Source organism: Pantherophis guttatus, chromosome 1 (genome assembly GCF_059756535.1).
Source record: "Pantherophis guttatus breed Tessera chromosome 1, ASM5975653v1, whole genome shotgun sequence".
Taxonomy (NCBI): Eukaryota; Metazoa; Chordata; class Lepidosauria; order Squamata; family Colubridae; genus Pantherophis; species Pantherophis guttatus.
Window position 1 is genome coordinate 326,214,939 of NC_142063.1, and position 17,939 is coordinate 326,232,877.

The following is a 17,939-nucleotide window of genomic DNA, read 5'->3' on the forward strand; positions in this document are numbered from 1 at the left end:
AGTCATTTGTCTGAAGTGGTACAGGGTTTCCCGCTTGAACAGTGAGTTGGACCAGAAGACCTTCAAAGTCCCTTCCAATTCTGTTATTCTGTCTGCTAAAATTCTTTTTCCTCATAGAACTTGATTATTTTTCAGATGAATAGCTCAGCATACAAAGTTGCTTTACAGCCAGTCAGACCATATTTCCATCTAAGTGGCTAACTTACCTAGAGGTAAAGAAGTGGGAAATGAATCAATGGTGGGATTCAAATAATTTAACAACCGGTTCTCTGCCCTAATGACCAACTGGGTAGGTGTGGCTTGGTGGTCATGTGACTGTGTGGGTGTGGCCAACTCAACATCACTCATGTCGATGGGCGCTTCGCCTTAGCTGTTACAATGTAATAAGGGTTAACCAGACAGGCAATTTCTGTAAGCAGGGCAATAAAGATTAGGCTAGAAACAACACCAGAATGTTGTAATTCCTTACAGGATTAGCCTTGTAAAGTGGAAAAAAACAAAAGGAGATTTCTTCCAACAACCGGTTCTCCGAACTGCTTAGAAAGTTAACAACTGGTTCTCCCGAATAGGTGCGAACTGGATGAATCCCACCACTGAAATAAATGTTTTGCACCTTGCAGGTGCTTAGGATTCTTACTGTACCCCTCAAAATCCTTCCAATCAGCTTTCCCGCATTTTAGAGGGCTTTTAAGCTGCAGAAGAGATGCCTTAAAAGGCTTCAGACACCAGTTTTGCTCCTTCAACATCTCTAATGCTTTGCACAGGAAGTAAACCTAAACTTTTCAGCTCTATCAATTCTTATTCCACAAAATCACCATATCCTAAAGCGGGGGTCAGCAACCTGTGGCTCCAGAGCTGCATGAGGCTCTTTGGGCCCTCTGCTGTGGCTCCCTGTTGGGTGATCCCACCATTGGCTGGCCCCACCCCTCACCCTCCCCTCCCAGTCACTCCTCGCCTGGCCTGAGAAGGTAAGGGCGACGGTGGGGGATGGAGAAGCAGGTGGGGCAGAGGCAGAGAGATACAGAAAGGCGGGGAGAGAGAGGGAGAGAGAGAGGGAGAGAGAGATGTCAAAAGGGTTTTATGGTTCCCAGTGTTTTTTAACAACCGGTTCTCTGCCCTAATGACAAGCTGGGTAGGCGTGGCTAAGGAGGGTCATGTGACTGGTGGAAATGAATGACGTCGAGTTGGCCACACCCACCCAGGTTTTGTGGCTCCCGGTGTTTTCTTTTCTGTAGGAAACGGATCCAAATGGCTCTTTGATTTTATTTTATTTGATTTTATTTTAATTGAAATGTTTTAAATTATGGGCCAAACTTTATTTAATTATTTTAAATCTATTTTAACTTTTGTGTACAAATGTTTTATCTTGGTTGTTCACTGCCCTGAGTCCGAAAGGAGAAGGGCGGTATAGAAATCTGAAAAATAAAATAAATAAATAAATAAAATTTGAGCGTTTAAGGTTGCAGACCCCTGGCCTAAAGAGATCAGCCTTAAGTAGCAGGAGTTACATACCGATTGTTACATTCACCAGTAATGGTCCGGTAAGGGCTGTACAGTGGACAACGGATTGGCTGGATCACATAATCGCAGCCAGTTTTTCTGGAGAGTGTCTCTTTCTGCTGTTTGCTTAATATATCTAAACAGGGGGGGAAATCCATTAGAAATCAAGAATTTGTTGTAATACTAATTTAATTAATGTTAATTTAATTGTTAATTATCAATATAGGTAGTCCTTGATTTATGACTACAATTGGGACTAGAATTTCCATTGCTATGTCAAGGTGGTTGTTGAATAAGTCATATCCAGTTTTATCGCCTTTTTTTTGCACAGTTGTGAATCACTGTAGTTGTGAAGTGAATTATGTAGTTGTTAAGGGAATCCAGCTTACCGCATTGACTTTGCTTGTTGGAAGCAGCTGGGAAGATCACAAATGATGATCACATGATTCTGGGATGCTGCAACCATTGTAAATACCGGTACATGCTGGTTGCCAAGCACCCAAATTTGGATCACATGATTGTGGGGTTGCTGTGAAGGTCATAAGTGTGGGGTTGTAAATCATTTTTTTTCACTGCCTTTGTAACTTTGAATAATTGCTAAATGAATGATGGTAAGTTGAGGACTACCTGTATTTTAAAATTGTAAATTAGACTTCAAGGGAAGTGTCCAACTGCTTTCATTCTGGAAATAAACATTTTCTGGAGTCTAAGCTGTAGTATTCATGACCTAACATGTGAGATTTTCTGTTTCTTGTCCACTTCTCATCCTGTTGCATTACCTAGCCAAGAAAAAGTTCTGGAGCACTCCAGAGGTAGAACATTCTTTCAAGGCACTGTGATCCGGCTTTGTTTTCATGGACCCTCATAAGTGTCTCTGGTTTTTCATCCTACCTGTAACATTCAATGGTCCCAGGTGCTTATTTTGTATTTTCTTCTTTAAGAGATTCAAAGCAGTTTCCATATAACTTGCAGATCGGATTGCAGTCCTAGTTCCTGCCACGGGTGTTTTTAAATATTTCAGAAAATCAGAAGGGTGGAGATCATCCTTCTTCAAACTTACTTTTAGTCTGGAAAAAGAAGTAGACTTGATGACAGCAACCACAATAGAAAATGTCATGGGAAATATAGTTGTGTTTACATAATGCCGTTTTTAAAATAGCAGCAGGGAAGTTGCACCACAAAGAGAGAAATAGACCGGAGGTATTCTTATTCTTTCATGTTATTTCCTTTCTTTCTAGGTAGAAAATCAACTATAGCCAGTGTTATAAAAATTTTCTTCTACGTAACTACTTTGCTACTTCACTAGAGAACCCTGTTTAGTCAACATGTATGGATTAATGTATGCAGCCTGAATTCTTATTTTTCCATGCCACAATAAATCTGTACATTTTTCTTCTTCTCTCCTGTCTTTACTATTGCTCAAATATCTGAATGTTTCATTTGACTGAACTCTTTGGGGAAGGGGATCCTTCTACAATATCATATCCAAGAAGCATAGACTCAGCCTCTGGTATGGTTATAAATTGCTGGATACCCAAGCTCCTTCAGAGATAATGGATTAACTAGTCAGCTTTGAGAGGGGGGTTTGTTACAGCAGAGCAAATGAATGAATGAATGAATGAGGATATTTAGTAAACAGGTTTTGGGCTTGAGAGTCACAACACTGAGATGGGCAGCCATATAAATTCAAATAGAAACAAAGAAAAAGAAAAGGAGAGGAAGGGGAGGGGAGGGGAGGAGAGGATAATGGAAAAAGGGAAGGGAAGGGAAGGGAAGGAAAGGAAAGGGGAAAGGGGAAAGGGGAAAGGGGAAAGGGGAAAGGGGAAAGGGGAAAACCAGAAACCCTCTGGTTGAAATGTGCCCACCAGGCCTCAGAGCATTCCATCAGTCGAGGGCCCAGGGGAGGGGCGGGGGGGTGGCAGTTATTATTAACGAGGATCTGGGTCCAAGGGAGACCACTGTGCCTCAGATAGCCGGATGTGAGTCCCTCCTTATGAGGTGGGGTCGTGGGGTTCAGATGGGCTTGTTGCTTACGTACCTGGCTCCCTGCCACGTGGCAACAGCCCTACCTGAGCTACTCGACATGATAGCTACGGTGGCAGTAGATACACCCAGGCTTTTAGTCATGGGTGATTTCAACTTGCCATCAGTTGGTGAAACGTCTGAGGTGGCTCGGGAGTTCATGGCTTCCATGACGGCCATGGACCTGACCCAGTTAGTTCATGGCCCTACTCACAGGGGAGGTCACACTCTGGATCTGATTTTTGTCTCTGGCCAGTGGTTGAGTGGTCTTATTATTGGGGATATAGACGTGGAACCCTTGTCATGGACAGACCACTCACTCCTTCGCCTGGATGTTCGAACCGCTGCCCCCCACCGCAGGGAGGCGGATCCAATTAGATGGATCCGCCCCAGGTGCCTGATGGATCCTGAGAGGTTCCAGATGGAGCTTGGGCCATTTCCTGAGGTTCTAGCACATGACTCGGCTGAGGACCTGGTAGCCGCCTGGGATCGGGCGGCTGGTGGGGCCTTGGACCGAGTCGTGCCTTTGCGGCCTCTGACCCGGTGCCGATCCCGTGCAGCTCCTTGGTTCACTGAGGAGCTGAGGGAAATGAAGCGCTGGAAAAGACGCCTGGAGAGCGGTTGGGGGGCCAGTCTCGCTGAATCTGATCGAACACTGGTAAGGTCGCATATTAAGGCCTACTTAGTGGCGATAAAGACGGCAAAGTTTAATTACTTTTCCGCCTCTATTGCGTCATCAGGGAATCGTCCGGCCGCCCTGTTCAGGGTAACCCACTCCCTGCTCCATCTGGGAGTGCGGGAGGATCCCCTGGAAGGCAGGGCAGAGGATTTCGGACAATACCTGTATGACAAAATCGCTCAGATCCGGGGGGATTTGGACTCTGACTGGGTAGATCAGGGCAGGGTGACGAGGAATAGTCTTGAGAATGTTATCTGGGAGGAGTTTGATGCTGTGACTCCCGATGATGTGGACAGGATTTTCGGGAAACTTAGTGCGGCCACATGTTTACTGGACCCGTGTCCCTCCTGGCTGGTACTGGCTTCCCGGGAGGTTACACGAGGCTGGCTCCAGGGTGTTATCAACGCTTCATTGAGTGAGGGTTACTTCCCCACCGCCTTGAAAGAGGCGGTGGTGAGGCCTCTCCTCAAGAAGCCGTCCCTGGATCCGGCAATATTGGCCAACTACCGTCCTGTCTCCAACCTTCGCTTCATGGCGAAGGTTGTTGAGAGTGTGGTCACGCGACAGTTTCCGCAATTCCTGGAGGAAACATCTTATCTAGATCCGTTCCAGTCGGGTTTCAGGTCTGGGCACAGCACGGAAACGGCATTGGTCACGTTGGTTGATGATCTCTGGAGGGCTCAGGACAGGGGTTGCTCCTCTGTTCTGGTCTTGTTAGACCTCTCAGCGGCTTTTGATACCATCGACCATGGTATCATGCTGCACCGGCTGGAAGAGTTGGGGGTGGGAGGCACCGTGTTACGGTGGTTCTCCTCCTTTCTCTCCGACCAGTCGCAGTTTGTGTTGGCAGGGGGGCAGAGGTCGACCTCGAGGCCTCTTATTTGTGGAGTGCCGCAGGGATCGGTCCTCTCGCCCCTTCTGTTCAACATTTATGTGAAGCCGCTGGGTGAGATCATCCGTGGCTTTGGGGTGAGATACCACCAGTACGCTGATGACACCCAGCTGTACATCTCCACCCCAGGCCAACCCAACAATGCCCTTGAAGTGATGTCCCAGTGCCTGGAGGCTGTGCGGATCTGGATGGGGAGGAACAGGCTCAAGCTCAACCCTTCCAAGACTGAGTGGCTGTGGCTCCCGGCATCCCGATATAGTCTGTTGACTCCATCACTGACTATTGGGGGCGAGTCGTTGGCCCCCACAGAGAGGGCTCGCAATCTGGGAGTCCTCCTGGATATGCAGCTGTCTTTGGAGGAACATCTGACGGCTGTAACCAGGGGGACCTTTTGTCAGATTCGCCTGATTCGCCAGTTGCGGCCCTTTCTTGATCGGGATTCCCTGTGCACAGTCACTCATGCCCTCGTCACCTCTCGCCTTGACTACTGCAACGCTCTCTACATGGGGCTCCCCTTGAGGAGCACCCGGAGGCTCCAGCTGGTTCAGAACGCAGCAGCGCGGGTAGTGACGGGAGCAGCATGGCGCTCCCATGTAACACCGCTCCTGGTGGCTCCCGGTGGTCTTCCGGGTGCGCTTCAAGGTGCTGGTTATCACCTTTAAAGCGCTCCATGGCATAGGGCCTAGCTATCTTCGAGACCGCCTGCTGCTACCGACGACCTCCCATCGACCCGTGCGCTCCCACAGAGAGGGCCTCCTCGGGGTGCCATCAGCCAAACAGTGCAGGCTGGTGACCCCCAGGGGGAGGGCCTTCTCTGTGGGGGCACCTACCCTCTGGAATCAGCTGCCCCCAGAGATAAGGAGAATCCAAGACCTCAGTGCCTTCCGTCGTGCCCTTAAAACCTATTTTTTCAAGCAAGCCAGGCTGGCTTAAGAAGAAATTTTTAAATGTTTTAATTGGTAGTGAGTTTTAATTGGGCCAAATTTATATATCTTTTAAGTGTTTTTTAATATTTGTGCATGTTTTTTAATTCTGGCTGTACACCGCCCTGAGTCCTCAGGGAGAAGGGCGGTATAGAAATTCAATAATAAATAAATAAATAAATAAATAAATAAATAAATAAATAAATAAATGGGAAAAGGGAAAAGGGAAAAGGGAAAAGGGAAAAGGGAAAAGGGAAAAGGGAAAAGGGAAAAGGGAAAGAAAAAGGAAAAGGGAAAGGGAAAGAAAAAGGAGAGGAGAGGATACCAGAATAAGGAAAAGGGAAGGGAAGAAAGGGAAAAGAAGAAATGCTTAACGCATTGTAAGCCGCCCTGAGTCTCCGGAGAAGGGGGGCATATAAATCAAATTTTAAAAAAAAGGGAAAAGGGAAAAGGGAAAAGAAAAGGAGAGGAGCGGAAAAAGAAATCTGCAGTGCACGTCACTATGCACTGAAAGTTTGGAACCAACCATTTCTCTTTCCTTCTCTCATTGCTTGTTTCTGAAACAATCTTAACCAGGACCATGAAAGAACATGAAAAACTTTGTGGCTTGCCTTGGCACAACATATAAACTCAGGTTACTTTCATGCCATAGCTCATTGACTTATTTATGATCATTCGCTATATTGTTCTAACACAAAATACTGATGAATTGTGCAGCCAGTTTGAATACGTTGTGTGACTGAAGCCGCCCTGTGTGAAAAGGATCTTAGCCTTCAGAGATCAAGTTGGTATTTTTGTTATGTTTGCTATTATTTAATTTATTGTAAGGCAGGGATGTATGCTTTTTTTTAGATTAAGCTGCCCTTAATCTTTTGATGGCATGCTTTTGGAGGTACATTCTCTCAAATTGGAAGGACAGGACCAAAATGTGGATAGAACAAAAATTAAATTAAATGTATTTACATTTAACTAATTACATTTAAAATTATTGTTCCCCATTTATTTAACAATTTTCTATTGGCCTCAATATAAAGTTTATAATTTAGTGGCAATTTTAAGAAGGGACCCCTAAACCTGCCCTCTAAATTTCTATCTAGAAGTCTCAGGTCCACACAAACTTGTGTGTGTGTGTTTATTATTGCTATTTAGGTTAAACTTTTTTTCTTCCATCTGTTTCCTAGTTATATTTCTAAATGTTCATTGCAGCTTAGAGTCTGTGATGAAACATAACAAAGGAAGTTAACTACAGTTTTACACAAAGGACACTCACTTTTCCCGGGATAATATAAATGCCTGATCCACCTTCTGCTTGGCTTCAATAATGCTGTTGAAAAATTCTCTATCAATCAGCTCTTCAAAGAAATCATCGTCATCATCATCATCATGATCTTTGGAAGAATAAAATAATGTTAGAAGAAAAATAAGATTCTGGCTTTTTTTCCCCGTTAACCAGGAAGAGGAGAGATTAAATCTAGAGATATTTTACGAGAAGAGTCCTCCATTCCTCTACCCACAATAAAATACCTTCTGCCACCAGACTCCAAATTTTGGGCTTAGACAACTTAGAACTAAGCCAACTTCAGTCTGACCTAAGCATAGTACATAAAATTATCTGCCATGATGTCCTTCCTGTCAATGACTACTTCAGCTTCAACCACAACAATACACGAGCAAACAATAGATACAAACTTAAGGTAAACCGCTCCAAACTTGATTGCAGAAAATACGACTTCAGCAACAGAGTGGTCAATGCCTGGAATGCACTACCTGACTCTGTGGTTTCTTCCCCAAACCCCCAAAACTTTAACCTTAAACTGTCTACTGTTGACCTCATCCCATTCCTAAGTGGTCTGTAAGGGGCGTGCATGAGTACACCAGCGTGCCTACCATCCCTGTCCTAATATTCCTTTTTTACTTACTCTTTTCATGTATTCAAATTATGTTTATAGGTTTGCCTCTTATCTTATATGTGCTTGAAAAAATAAATAAATAAAATAAAAAAATTAAAAGAATGGCTACCTACATTATCACAGGTAGCTACAAACACTTTTAAGAAAGCAGAGCAGGCATCTACTTCCCTGTCCATCTTTATTGCTTGCCTATAATATAATTTACATTGTTAAGCCTGAAGGCAAATACTGCCCCGTTACTTATATTTTAAAATCTTAAATCTTATTTCTAAACATCTTCTTGGCTGAGAAGCAAAATAAGAAATTAAATAATGAGCAAACAACACTCATTATAAGCCCCCACCCAAGGGTGAAATCTAAAATTTGTTACTACCAGTTCTGTGGCTGTGGCTTGGTGGGAGAGGTAATGTGACTGGGTGGGTGTGGCCAATTTTTTTTTTTTTACTTTTAAAACCATTTTTTACATGTAAAACCATGTAAAAAATGCTTTCAAAAGGCTCTGACGATCCCAGCTGAGTTGCCTGATCGGCAGGCAACTCAGCTGGGATCGTCAGAGCTTGGCTCGTCAGAGCCATTTAAAAGGGAAAAAAAGGCTCTGATGATCACGCGGCTCAGGTGGGCATGGGGGTGGGGGCAGGGATTTTTGCTACCGGTTCTCCAAACTGCCTGCCACCATCACTACCTACTCACCCGAGCCGGTCCGAACTGGGAGCATTTCACCCCTGCCCCCACCCCACTTCAAGTCATTGTGAGTTGAGCAGCCATACAAATTTTCTTAATAAATAAATAAGAAGTAGCAAAAAATGATTGTTACCAGCAATGACTATCAAGTTTCTCTAGCCAGAAGTAGGGAATGAAGACTGACTCAACTATTAATGACAGTCTGCCCTAAATCAGGGGTGTCCATATTGCATGTGTGCCAAACAACTCAAGACAAAGATATGACTGCACTATTCATTTTGCCACTTTTGACCTTGCCCTGCATATTGTAGGAGGTTTCTCTTGTGTTAGCAGTTCCAATAGTAACTAAGAATATACAGAAGAATATTCCCTTTCCATAAATCTCTCTCCTTTCATTTTTTTTTAAAATGAGCTCAATTTAATGACAGATCTTCAAATTAAATTATTAGTGGCACACTAGAAAGGAACAGTTATGATTCTAGGTTATTTAAAAAAGAACCTTCTTGGGCCTTTTGATAATATTCTTAATTAGCCGCAGGCAGGGGTGAAATTCAAAATTTTTCCCTACCGGTTCTGTGGGCGTGACTTGGTGGACGTGGCAGGAGAAGGATACTGCAAAATCTCCATTCCCACCCCACTCTGGGGTCAGCCACAGGTGGTATTTGCCAGTTCTCCGAACTACTCAAAATTTCCGCTACTGGTTCTCCAGAACCTGTTAGAACTTGCTCAATTTCACCCCTGGCTGCAGGAGTTTACCTCCCTATCTTGTTTCAATGGACTCCTTGAAATCAACCCTATTTTTCCTTCAGGATGACAAAACCGAACAGATTTCACATGGCAAGACTGAATGCTGCTGGCTTAAGGGAGAGAATGCAACTTTAACAGCAGTAGATTAAGGATAAATTAAGCCTGCCTCACTCATGGCAGATTTGGGATGAAATGAAGGAAAGATCATGAAATGAAGAAAGTCTTTTAATTGTGAGTTCTTGACATATGCCGACTCTCAGTAAGATGCTGTCCCAAGCTTCTTCAAAACCTTCCATCCAAGCTTTGCATAAAGCAAATTAAAGGGATCTCTTCCTTCCTTCCTTCCTTCCTTCCTTCCCACCCACTCTGGAATAATAGTTCCAGAGAAAAAAAAATAGTTTTTGGCCTCCGTGTGTCCCGTTTTCACCCTCCCCAGCCCCCAGAAGCACTTTGCAGGCCAAAAACAGGCCTATTTTTGGCCTCCCAACCCACCCACCCCACGTCCTGTTTTCACCAAAAACGTGCCCATTTTTGGTCTGCAGAGTGCTTCTGGGAGCCAGGAAGGGTGAAAACACGACTTGCTAAGGGTTCGGGAGCCCAAAAATGGGGCCGTATTTGGTCTATAAGATGCACTGAAATTTTCACCCACTTTTAGTGGGGGGAAGTATGTCTTATACGCCAAAAAATATGGTACTTTTATATCCTACAATGTACAGATAGGACTAAGTACTTTTTTGCAGTTTTTGTTGTAATTTTTGTTATGGGTGTCAAGAACATTAAACAAATACAGGTAGTCCTCGACTTACAACAGTTCATTTAATGACCATTTGAAGTTACAACGGCATTGAAAAAAGTGATTTATGACCATTTTTCACATGGCTGTCACATGATCAGAATTCAGACACTTGGCAACTGATTCATATTTATGATGGCTGCAGTGTCCGGGGGTCATCTGATCACCTTTTGCGAATTATTGACAAACAAAGTCAATGGGGAAGCCAGATTCACTTTTATCAACCATGTTACTAACTTAACAACTGCAGTGATTCACTCAACAATTGTGGCAAGAAAGGTTGTAAAATGGGGCAAAACTCACTTAACAAATGTTTCACTTAGTAACAGAAATTTCAGACTCAATTGAGGTTGTTAAACTGAGGACTACCTTGGTAATTCATTTCATCCAGGACCCTCTGGAGCAGCAACGCCACTACAGGTAATCCTCCATTTATGACTACAATTGAGCCCAAATTTCCATGGCTATGCAAGGCAGTTCTTTAGCGAGGTGCACCTCATTCTGTGACCTTTTTTGGCACCGTTGTTAAGCAAATCATGCAGTCATTAAGGGAGTTGGTTTCCCCCTTCACTTTACTGGTCGGAAGCTGGCTGGGAAGGTTACAAATGGTAATCACGTGACCTCAGGACAGTGCAACTCTCATAAAGCCATGCCAGTTGCCAAGTTCCTGAATTTTGATCATGTAACCATGGGGATGCTGCAATAGTCATAAGTATAAAAACTGGTCATAAGTCATTTTTTTTAGTGCTGCTGTAACTTTGAACAGTCATTCTAAATGAATAGTTATAAGTCAAGGACTCCCTGTACTTTTGACATCACCTTCCTTGGAAGAATCTGTTAGCCCTATCCGTGCCCCATAAATAATTTTTTTAAAGAAAATCCCTTGTTCATTTCTTGAATCCCACCATTTAACACAAGCTGTGTCCTGATGGATCAGCCCCTGGCCCATCTAGTCCAGCAGTCGGTTCTCTCCCTGGCTAACCAAGTGCACAAGCAAGCTCTCTAGTCTCTCAACAGATGGCCACCAAGATTAACTTACTGCACCTGTGTATGGGTTGCCAATTGCACTGTGGCAAATAGGACAGCGCTCCAGAGGGTTTACATCATTGCTCAGAGGATCATTGGTTGCCCTCTCCCCTCTTTGGAAGAGCTTTATAGCTCCCGCTGCCTTAAGAAAGTTCGAAACATTCCTAAAGATCCATCTCATTCTGGGCACCCCTTTTTTTGAACTATTACCATCTGGCAGACGGTACAGGACAATAAAAGCAAGGACAAATAGGCTGAAAAACAGCTTGTATCCCAGGGTGGGTAACTATATTGAATTCTACTCTATAGTGCAATATTAATGCAATATCGGGTTTTCAGTTCAATTGTATAGAATGTGAAGGATGTGTGTTTGTGTTTTATTTTTATAATGTACACTGAAGATGGCATTTAATTTTGTTGTACGAGGTGCAATGACAATAAAGTAAACTAAACTAAATTAATAACCAAGGTTAATCAAGGCTAATAGTGTTATGGAATGATGGGACCAAACAACATTCCTGGTCAGCCAGAGACAGTTTATTGCGCAGTTTCAGAATCAGATTTGTATCTGCAATTCTGAACCAAGAAGAGCTCTAATACAACTGCTTTTATACATATCCGAGACAAAGGATTTTGTGAGCACAGCAGTTTTCCATATATGGTTAACATACATTTGTTACATTATAATTGACACTTTCTAATTACTAAATTCCTTCTTTATTTTCTAGTTCATAAGATTATTTTAGCTAAACAACCTTCCTCAGTTCTGTGTTTGCTGAGGTGTAGATTCATGGCTGCTTTGAATAATAAGTAACTTTTTTGTTTCATATGGATGTCCTTGCATCCTTGACAGCTAGGCCCCTCAGAAGATATATATTACCAAGAATGGAATTTAGCTGACTTAGTGTAATCTCTAAACAAGCACATTTCTTTCTTATAATAATGTGAACAAAGAGGGTCCTTCAGTGTTCATATAGCTGACCCTGTACTATTCCTGCATCATTCACATTAATAGCTCTTGATCTTCATTTCTGTCTTGTTTATAAATACCTCAAGAGGCCATTAAGAGCTGCATTTCTCTCCCCCAGGAAGAATTATGCTGGCGAAAAGGTTTCAGGAAGCAAAACAAGACTTATAATCAGGGGTGTGCTGCTGGGGGTTTGCAGGTGTTTGGGAGAACCTCTAGCTAAGATTCTGTGCAGTTCAGAGAAATCCCAAATCCCACTTCTGGTTGGCCCCACCCATCCTGCCCCTCCCCTCCCAGGAGACACCACACGACCTGTTTTGGATGCAGGTAAATGCGGGGCGCACACGGAGGCTGAGGGAGGGTGAAAAACGGGTTTACCAGAAGTTCGGGATGCTTCCAGAGGGCCTCCAGAGCCTAGGGAGGCCGTTTTTGCCCTCCCGGAGGTTCAAGGAAAGCCTCCGGAGCCCAGGGAGGGCAAAAATGCCCCCCCACCCCCCTGCTGTGATGCAGGAGGCCAACTAGGCCATGCCCACCATGGCCACGCCCTCCCAGCAACCAGGCAGAGAACCCCTTGCTAAAATTTTTGAAGCCCACCCCTGCTTTTTACCTTTCACGTAAGATTCAGATACCATCAAGAGGTTGAATGTTATCAAAAGACTGAGCAAAGCAACTGTTCTCTCCATCTCTGAAAAAGAAAAGAGAGAAGGTACAAATTGATCAATTTAGGGAGCTATTTTTTGGAACCCCACAAAAGTAAACACAGATTCAGCATGTTCTTTAATTTATCCGTGACTTTCTAATCTTGTCCCAAACTAATTAGTGTTCCTAAGGCTTCATTTTTTGCTTGAATGAGTTTATTAGCATCTGGGGTAACCTTTATAGGACATAAAGCAAAGCCTTTAGAACTTCTTAAAGCAAAGGTGTTATAGTGACTCTGGGTGGCTTATATTTTAGCTCACAGTTGTTGGTGAATCAGATTTGAATCAAAGTAGTTTCTAAGATTAATTTCTAAAAGAATAACAGTGTTGGAAGGTACCTTGGAGATCTTCCAGTCCAACCCCCTGCTCAAACAGGAAATCCTATACCCGTGATGGCGAACCTATGGCACGCGTGCCACAGGTGCCACGCGGAGCCATATCTGTGGGCACACGAGCATTGCCCTAGCTCAGCTCCAGGGCACATGCACACTCCAGCCAACTGATTTTCGGCCCACTGGAAGTCGGGAAACGGGCTGTTTCCGGCATCCGGAGGGTCTCCAGGGGAGTGTGGAAGGTCATTTTTGCCCTCTCCAGGCTCCTAGAAAGCCTTTGGAGCCTGGGGAGGGCAAAAAACGGGCCTACCGGGCTCACTGTGCCATCACATGCCAAAAGTGGGGGGAGAACGGGGGGTTGCGCACACATGAACGGGGGGAGGGGCACATTGAATTATGGGTGTGGGCACGCACGCACGTGACCCCCCCCGCCCTACCCCCGCTTTTGGCACACAATGGAAAAAAGGTTAGCCATCACTGTCCTATACCATTTCAGACAAATGGTTGTCCAATTTCCTCTTTAAAATCTCCAGTGTTGGAGTATCCTGTTCTAATTCTGTTTCCTGATTTTCTTGGACATAATTTCCACATCTCGTGCCATGAGAGAAATTCAATATTTGCCATTGGTGTATGACTATTATAAACTTATCCCAAGATGCAGAATATGATCTGAAAAACTTTTGTCACCATACTCCAAAAAAGATGTTGAGACTTTGGAAAAAGTTCAGAGAAAAGCAACTAAGATGATCAAAGACCTGGAGACTAAAACACATGAAGAACGGCTGCAGGATCTGGGTTTGACTAGTCTAAAGAAAAGAAGAATTAGGGGTGACATCAGGGCCAGGGTTCAAAACCTGTCGCTACCAGTTTGCTCATGGGTGCATGCATGCTTGTGTGTGCGCCAAACGCTTCTGTGCAGAAGCATCTGGGTGGGTGGGTGGGTGGCTGGCACCTCCCGCCACCGCTACCAGTTCGCACGATCCGGGGCGAAACAGTAGCAACCCACCACTGGATGACATGATAGCAGTATTTGAGGGCTGCCAGAAGGAAGAGGGGGTCAAATTATTCTCCAAAGCACCAGAGGGCAGGAGAAGAAACAATGGATAGAAACTAATCAAGGAGAGAAGCAACCTGGAATTAAGGAGAAACTTCCTAACAATGAGGACAATTAACCAGTGAAACAGCTTGCCTTCAGAAATCGTGGGCGCTCCATCACTGGAGATTTTTAAGAAGAGACTAGACAGTCACTTATCTGAAATAGGTTCTCCTGCTTCAGCAGAGGGCTGGACTAAAAGACCTCCAAGGTCCCTTCCAGCTCTAATCTATTCTAAATTTTAAATAGTATATTCAATTAAAGAGGAAGCAATAGGACATCAGAAATACACCCACAAGAAGCATTCCTGACACTTTGGATCTCCAAGTCAACTTTTTACATAATAAGACATAAACTCCATGGAAAAGGAATATTTTTCAAAAGTCCTATGTTCAGTTTCTAACAATTGCAGTTCAACATTTCCCAACTAACAGGATTAGGATATCTATCTGTTGACCTCTGAGCATCACTTAAAGGAATCAGTGGTCAGACTCTGTAGACTTCTTAAACTAGGATCTTCCAGATGTATGGACCAGTTCCAAGAACTTCCAACTGATTTAGATTTTTGGATTTTAATGATCCTCGCATATCTGGACGACATCCAGGTTATGGGAAAGTTCTGTTAAAGTGGAAGGATTTGCTTCATTTGAAAATGAAAGACATTGGATTCGTTATCCTGGATCAGAGGGAAACAAGGCAACGATGACAGTCAGGAAGAGGGATTTTCCCTTCCTGAAAGATTTGAGAGATGTTATCAGTCAGAGTCGACCATATGGAGATAGAGAGATCAGAAATCTGAGCTCAGGTTGTCCTCGACTTACAACCACAATTGAGCCCAACATTTCTGTTGCTAAGCGAGACAGTTGTTAAGTGAGTTTTGCCCTATTTGATGACAGTGCTTGCTGCAGTTGTTAAGTGAATCACTGCAGTTGTTAAGTCAGTAACACAGTTGTGAAGTGAATCTGGCTTCCCCCTTGACTTTGCTTGTCAGAAGGTTGGAAAAGGGGATCACATGACTGTGGGATACTGTAACCGTCATAAATATGAGTCAGTTGCCAAGCATCTGAATTTTAATCACGTGACCATGAGGGTACTGCAATGGTCGTGTGAAAAATAGCCATGTTGCTTTTTTTCAGTTCCGTTATAACTTCACTGAACGAACTGTTGTAAGTTGAGGACTACCTGTTGTATATTCTGCCATGCCGGAGCATAGTAATAAGGAAACGCCTCCCATTGGCTGAAGCATGACAGTTCTGCCGGCGGGAAAATGGACGCCCGCTATTGGTCGGCCTGTTTGACAGCTGCTATATAAATAGCAGCTGTTCTGTTCTGTTGTTGTTGCCAGTTTCCCTGTTGCCTGTTAGTATACTGCTGTTACTGATTAAATGGCTTAAGTTCTATCCGTCTGTGCCTCACATCTATCCACCCTTGTTCTCCCGAGTCAGAATACTATCTGTATAAAGTCAAATCTCAATCAGGTAGAGCAATGATGGCTAACCTTTTCCAGACCGAATGCCCAAGGCACGTGCGCGCACCCCCAAAATGCAATGCATGTGCGTGCCCGTGCAATGCATGTGCGTGCCCGTGCACGTGCCCCACCCCTGCGCATGCATGTGTGCCCTCCCCACACATGCCCCACTCCCTGCGCATGTGTGGCAGAGACCCGAAGACCAACTGGCCGGTGGAAGGCACCCGCGCATGCGTGGCAGAGCTGAACTGGGGGGACGATTTGCATGCCCACAGAGAGGGCGCTGCGTGCCACCTCTGGCACGCATGCCATAGGTTCGCCATCACGGAGGTAGAGAATAGAGTAACTTTATTTGTCATTTTGAATGTACATTAATCGGCATACATTAAAATGAAATTTCGTGGCATACAGCTCTCAAAGGGTCACCACCTCTGGGGAAAGTCAGAACGTCATCAGCAAAAGTTTTTCCCAGATAGTCTATGGGCACCATTACAGCCACAGGTTTGCCATGCCCCATCCTGCCTCTGAATGTCAGAATTATTCCAAAAACAAATCCCAATCCAAACCTTATTAGCTTGTTTAACTAAATTGTTCTGGACTAAATGGGAGAGCCAACATGGTGAATTAAATAAATTAAGAGAACCAAAGTGTCCTTGGGGAGATGTTGAGGTGTTAACACTAATCATTCTGGATTAAATGATCCGAAAGCAGTAGGGGTGACATGATAGCAGTCTTCCAATATCTAAGGGGCTGCCACAAAAAGGAAGGAGTCAACCTATTCTCCAAAGCACCTGAAGCAATGGATGGAAATACATCAAGGAGAGATCCAACCTAGAAATAAGGAGAAATTTCCTGACAGAACAATTAATCAATGGAAGAGCTTGCCTTCAGAAGTTGTGGATGTTCCATCACTGGAGGTTTTTAAAAGAGATTGAACCACCATTTGTCTGAAATGGAATAGGGTCTCCTGGTTGAATAGGAGATTGGACTAGAAGACCTCTAAGATCTTCCAACTCTGATATTCTGCTCTGTTCAAATATCATTTTTCACTTTCCTAACTCCATAAAGAACCCAAAATGCTATTGAGAAGCAGATCAACAATCAACTGGAAAGAGAAAGGAGAGATCAAGATCAACAATCAACTAGAAAAAGAAAGGGAGATCAGTTTCTCATTGGCAAATCCATCGCCTTCCCATCAGCCACAAGGTAAGTGCTAAGGAGGACAATCCTCACCTGCTCTGTTCTTCTTCAGATGATTCTCCACCCTGTTTTGCTAAATGATCTAAGCTTTTATACTCCTTGGATCAATAGGTGTGGACATGAATGAATAAGATAGGACTTTAAAAAAAAAACTTTGTTTGATTTGGGCCAAGAGAAAATATCTTGTGGCATAAGATGAAACATAGAAAGCCCACTTCCTTGTTCTTGAAACAGAAACATTAATTCAGATTACCGAAAAAAAAATCTGACTTCATTAACTAACACTGTGCTTGCCAATGATTTTGGACTATAACCCACATCATTTCCTGCAGATTAATGTTTGTGCAGTATGGGAGGAGTTTTAGACTAACTTCTCAGAAAAGCAAAAGAATGGCAATTTCTGGGGAATCATAAAGGACTGGAGGAATTTTGAAACAGAAGAGGTGGCATGATGGCTCAGTGGTTAAGACCACTGAGCTGGAAAACTCACTGCCCAGGTTCAAAACCAAAGCACCGCAAAATGGCGTGAGCTCCCGTTTTCACCCTACTTCCTGCCAACCTAGCAGTTCGAAAGCATGCACATGCAAGTGGAAAAATGGGTGCCACTTCGGTGAGAAGGTAACAGAACTATGTGACTTCATGCTGGTACATAAGTACATAAGATTTACTGAAAAGACCATAATAACAATACCAAAGCAGATGGAATCCTTCTGTCCAATTATCATGGCCAGAAAACGTCTTAAACTCTCAACTGAGGCAGCTGATATGCCCTTCTCTTTGATTTTCAAATTAGATGATAGATAGATAGATAGATAGACAGATAGATAGATAGATAGATAGATAGATGATAGAGATAGATAGATAGATAGATAGATAGATAGATAGATAGATAGATAGATAGATAGATAGATAGATAGATAGATGTTATCCATTCAGTTGAGCCCAACTCTTGGTGATTCTATGGCCAAGGTCTCTCCACATCTTCTGATCTTGCACTATTTCTTTGAG

General features: G+C 43.8%; 1 protein-coding gene across 1 annotated transcript in view; it reads right to left on the reverse strand.

Moving 5' to 3' along the window:
* The window catches only part of LOC117667550 (eosinophil peroxidase-like), a 38,404-nt gene extending 21,187 nt beyond the window's left edge, over positions 1-17,217 (reverse strand). The window contains exons 1-5 of the mRNA XM_034420992.3: positions 16,965-17,217; positions 12,748-12,825; positions 7,287-7,404; positions 2,392-2,567; positions 1,513-1,636 (exon numbers count right to left, since the gene is read on the reverse strand). Coding sequence (XP_034276883.1) covers positions 1,513-1,636; positions 2,392-2,567; positions 7,287-7,404; positions 12,748-12,823 — 494 coding nt within the window. The 5' untranslated portion in view covers positions 12,824-12,825; positions 16,965-17,217. The remainder of the gene's footprint in view (positions 1-1,512; positions 1,637-2,391; positions 2,568-7,286; positions 7,405-12,747; positions 12,826-16,964) is intronic.
* Between the last annotated feature and the right edge of the window lie 722 nt (positions 17,218-17,939).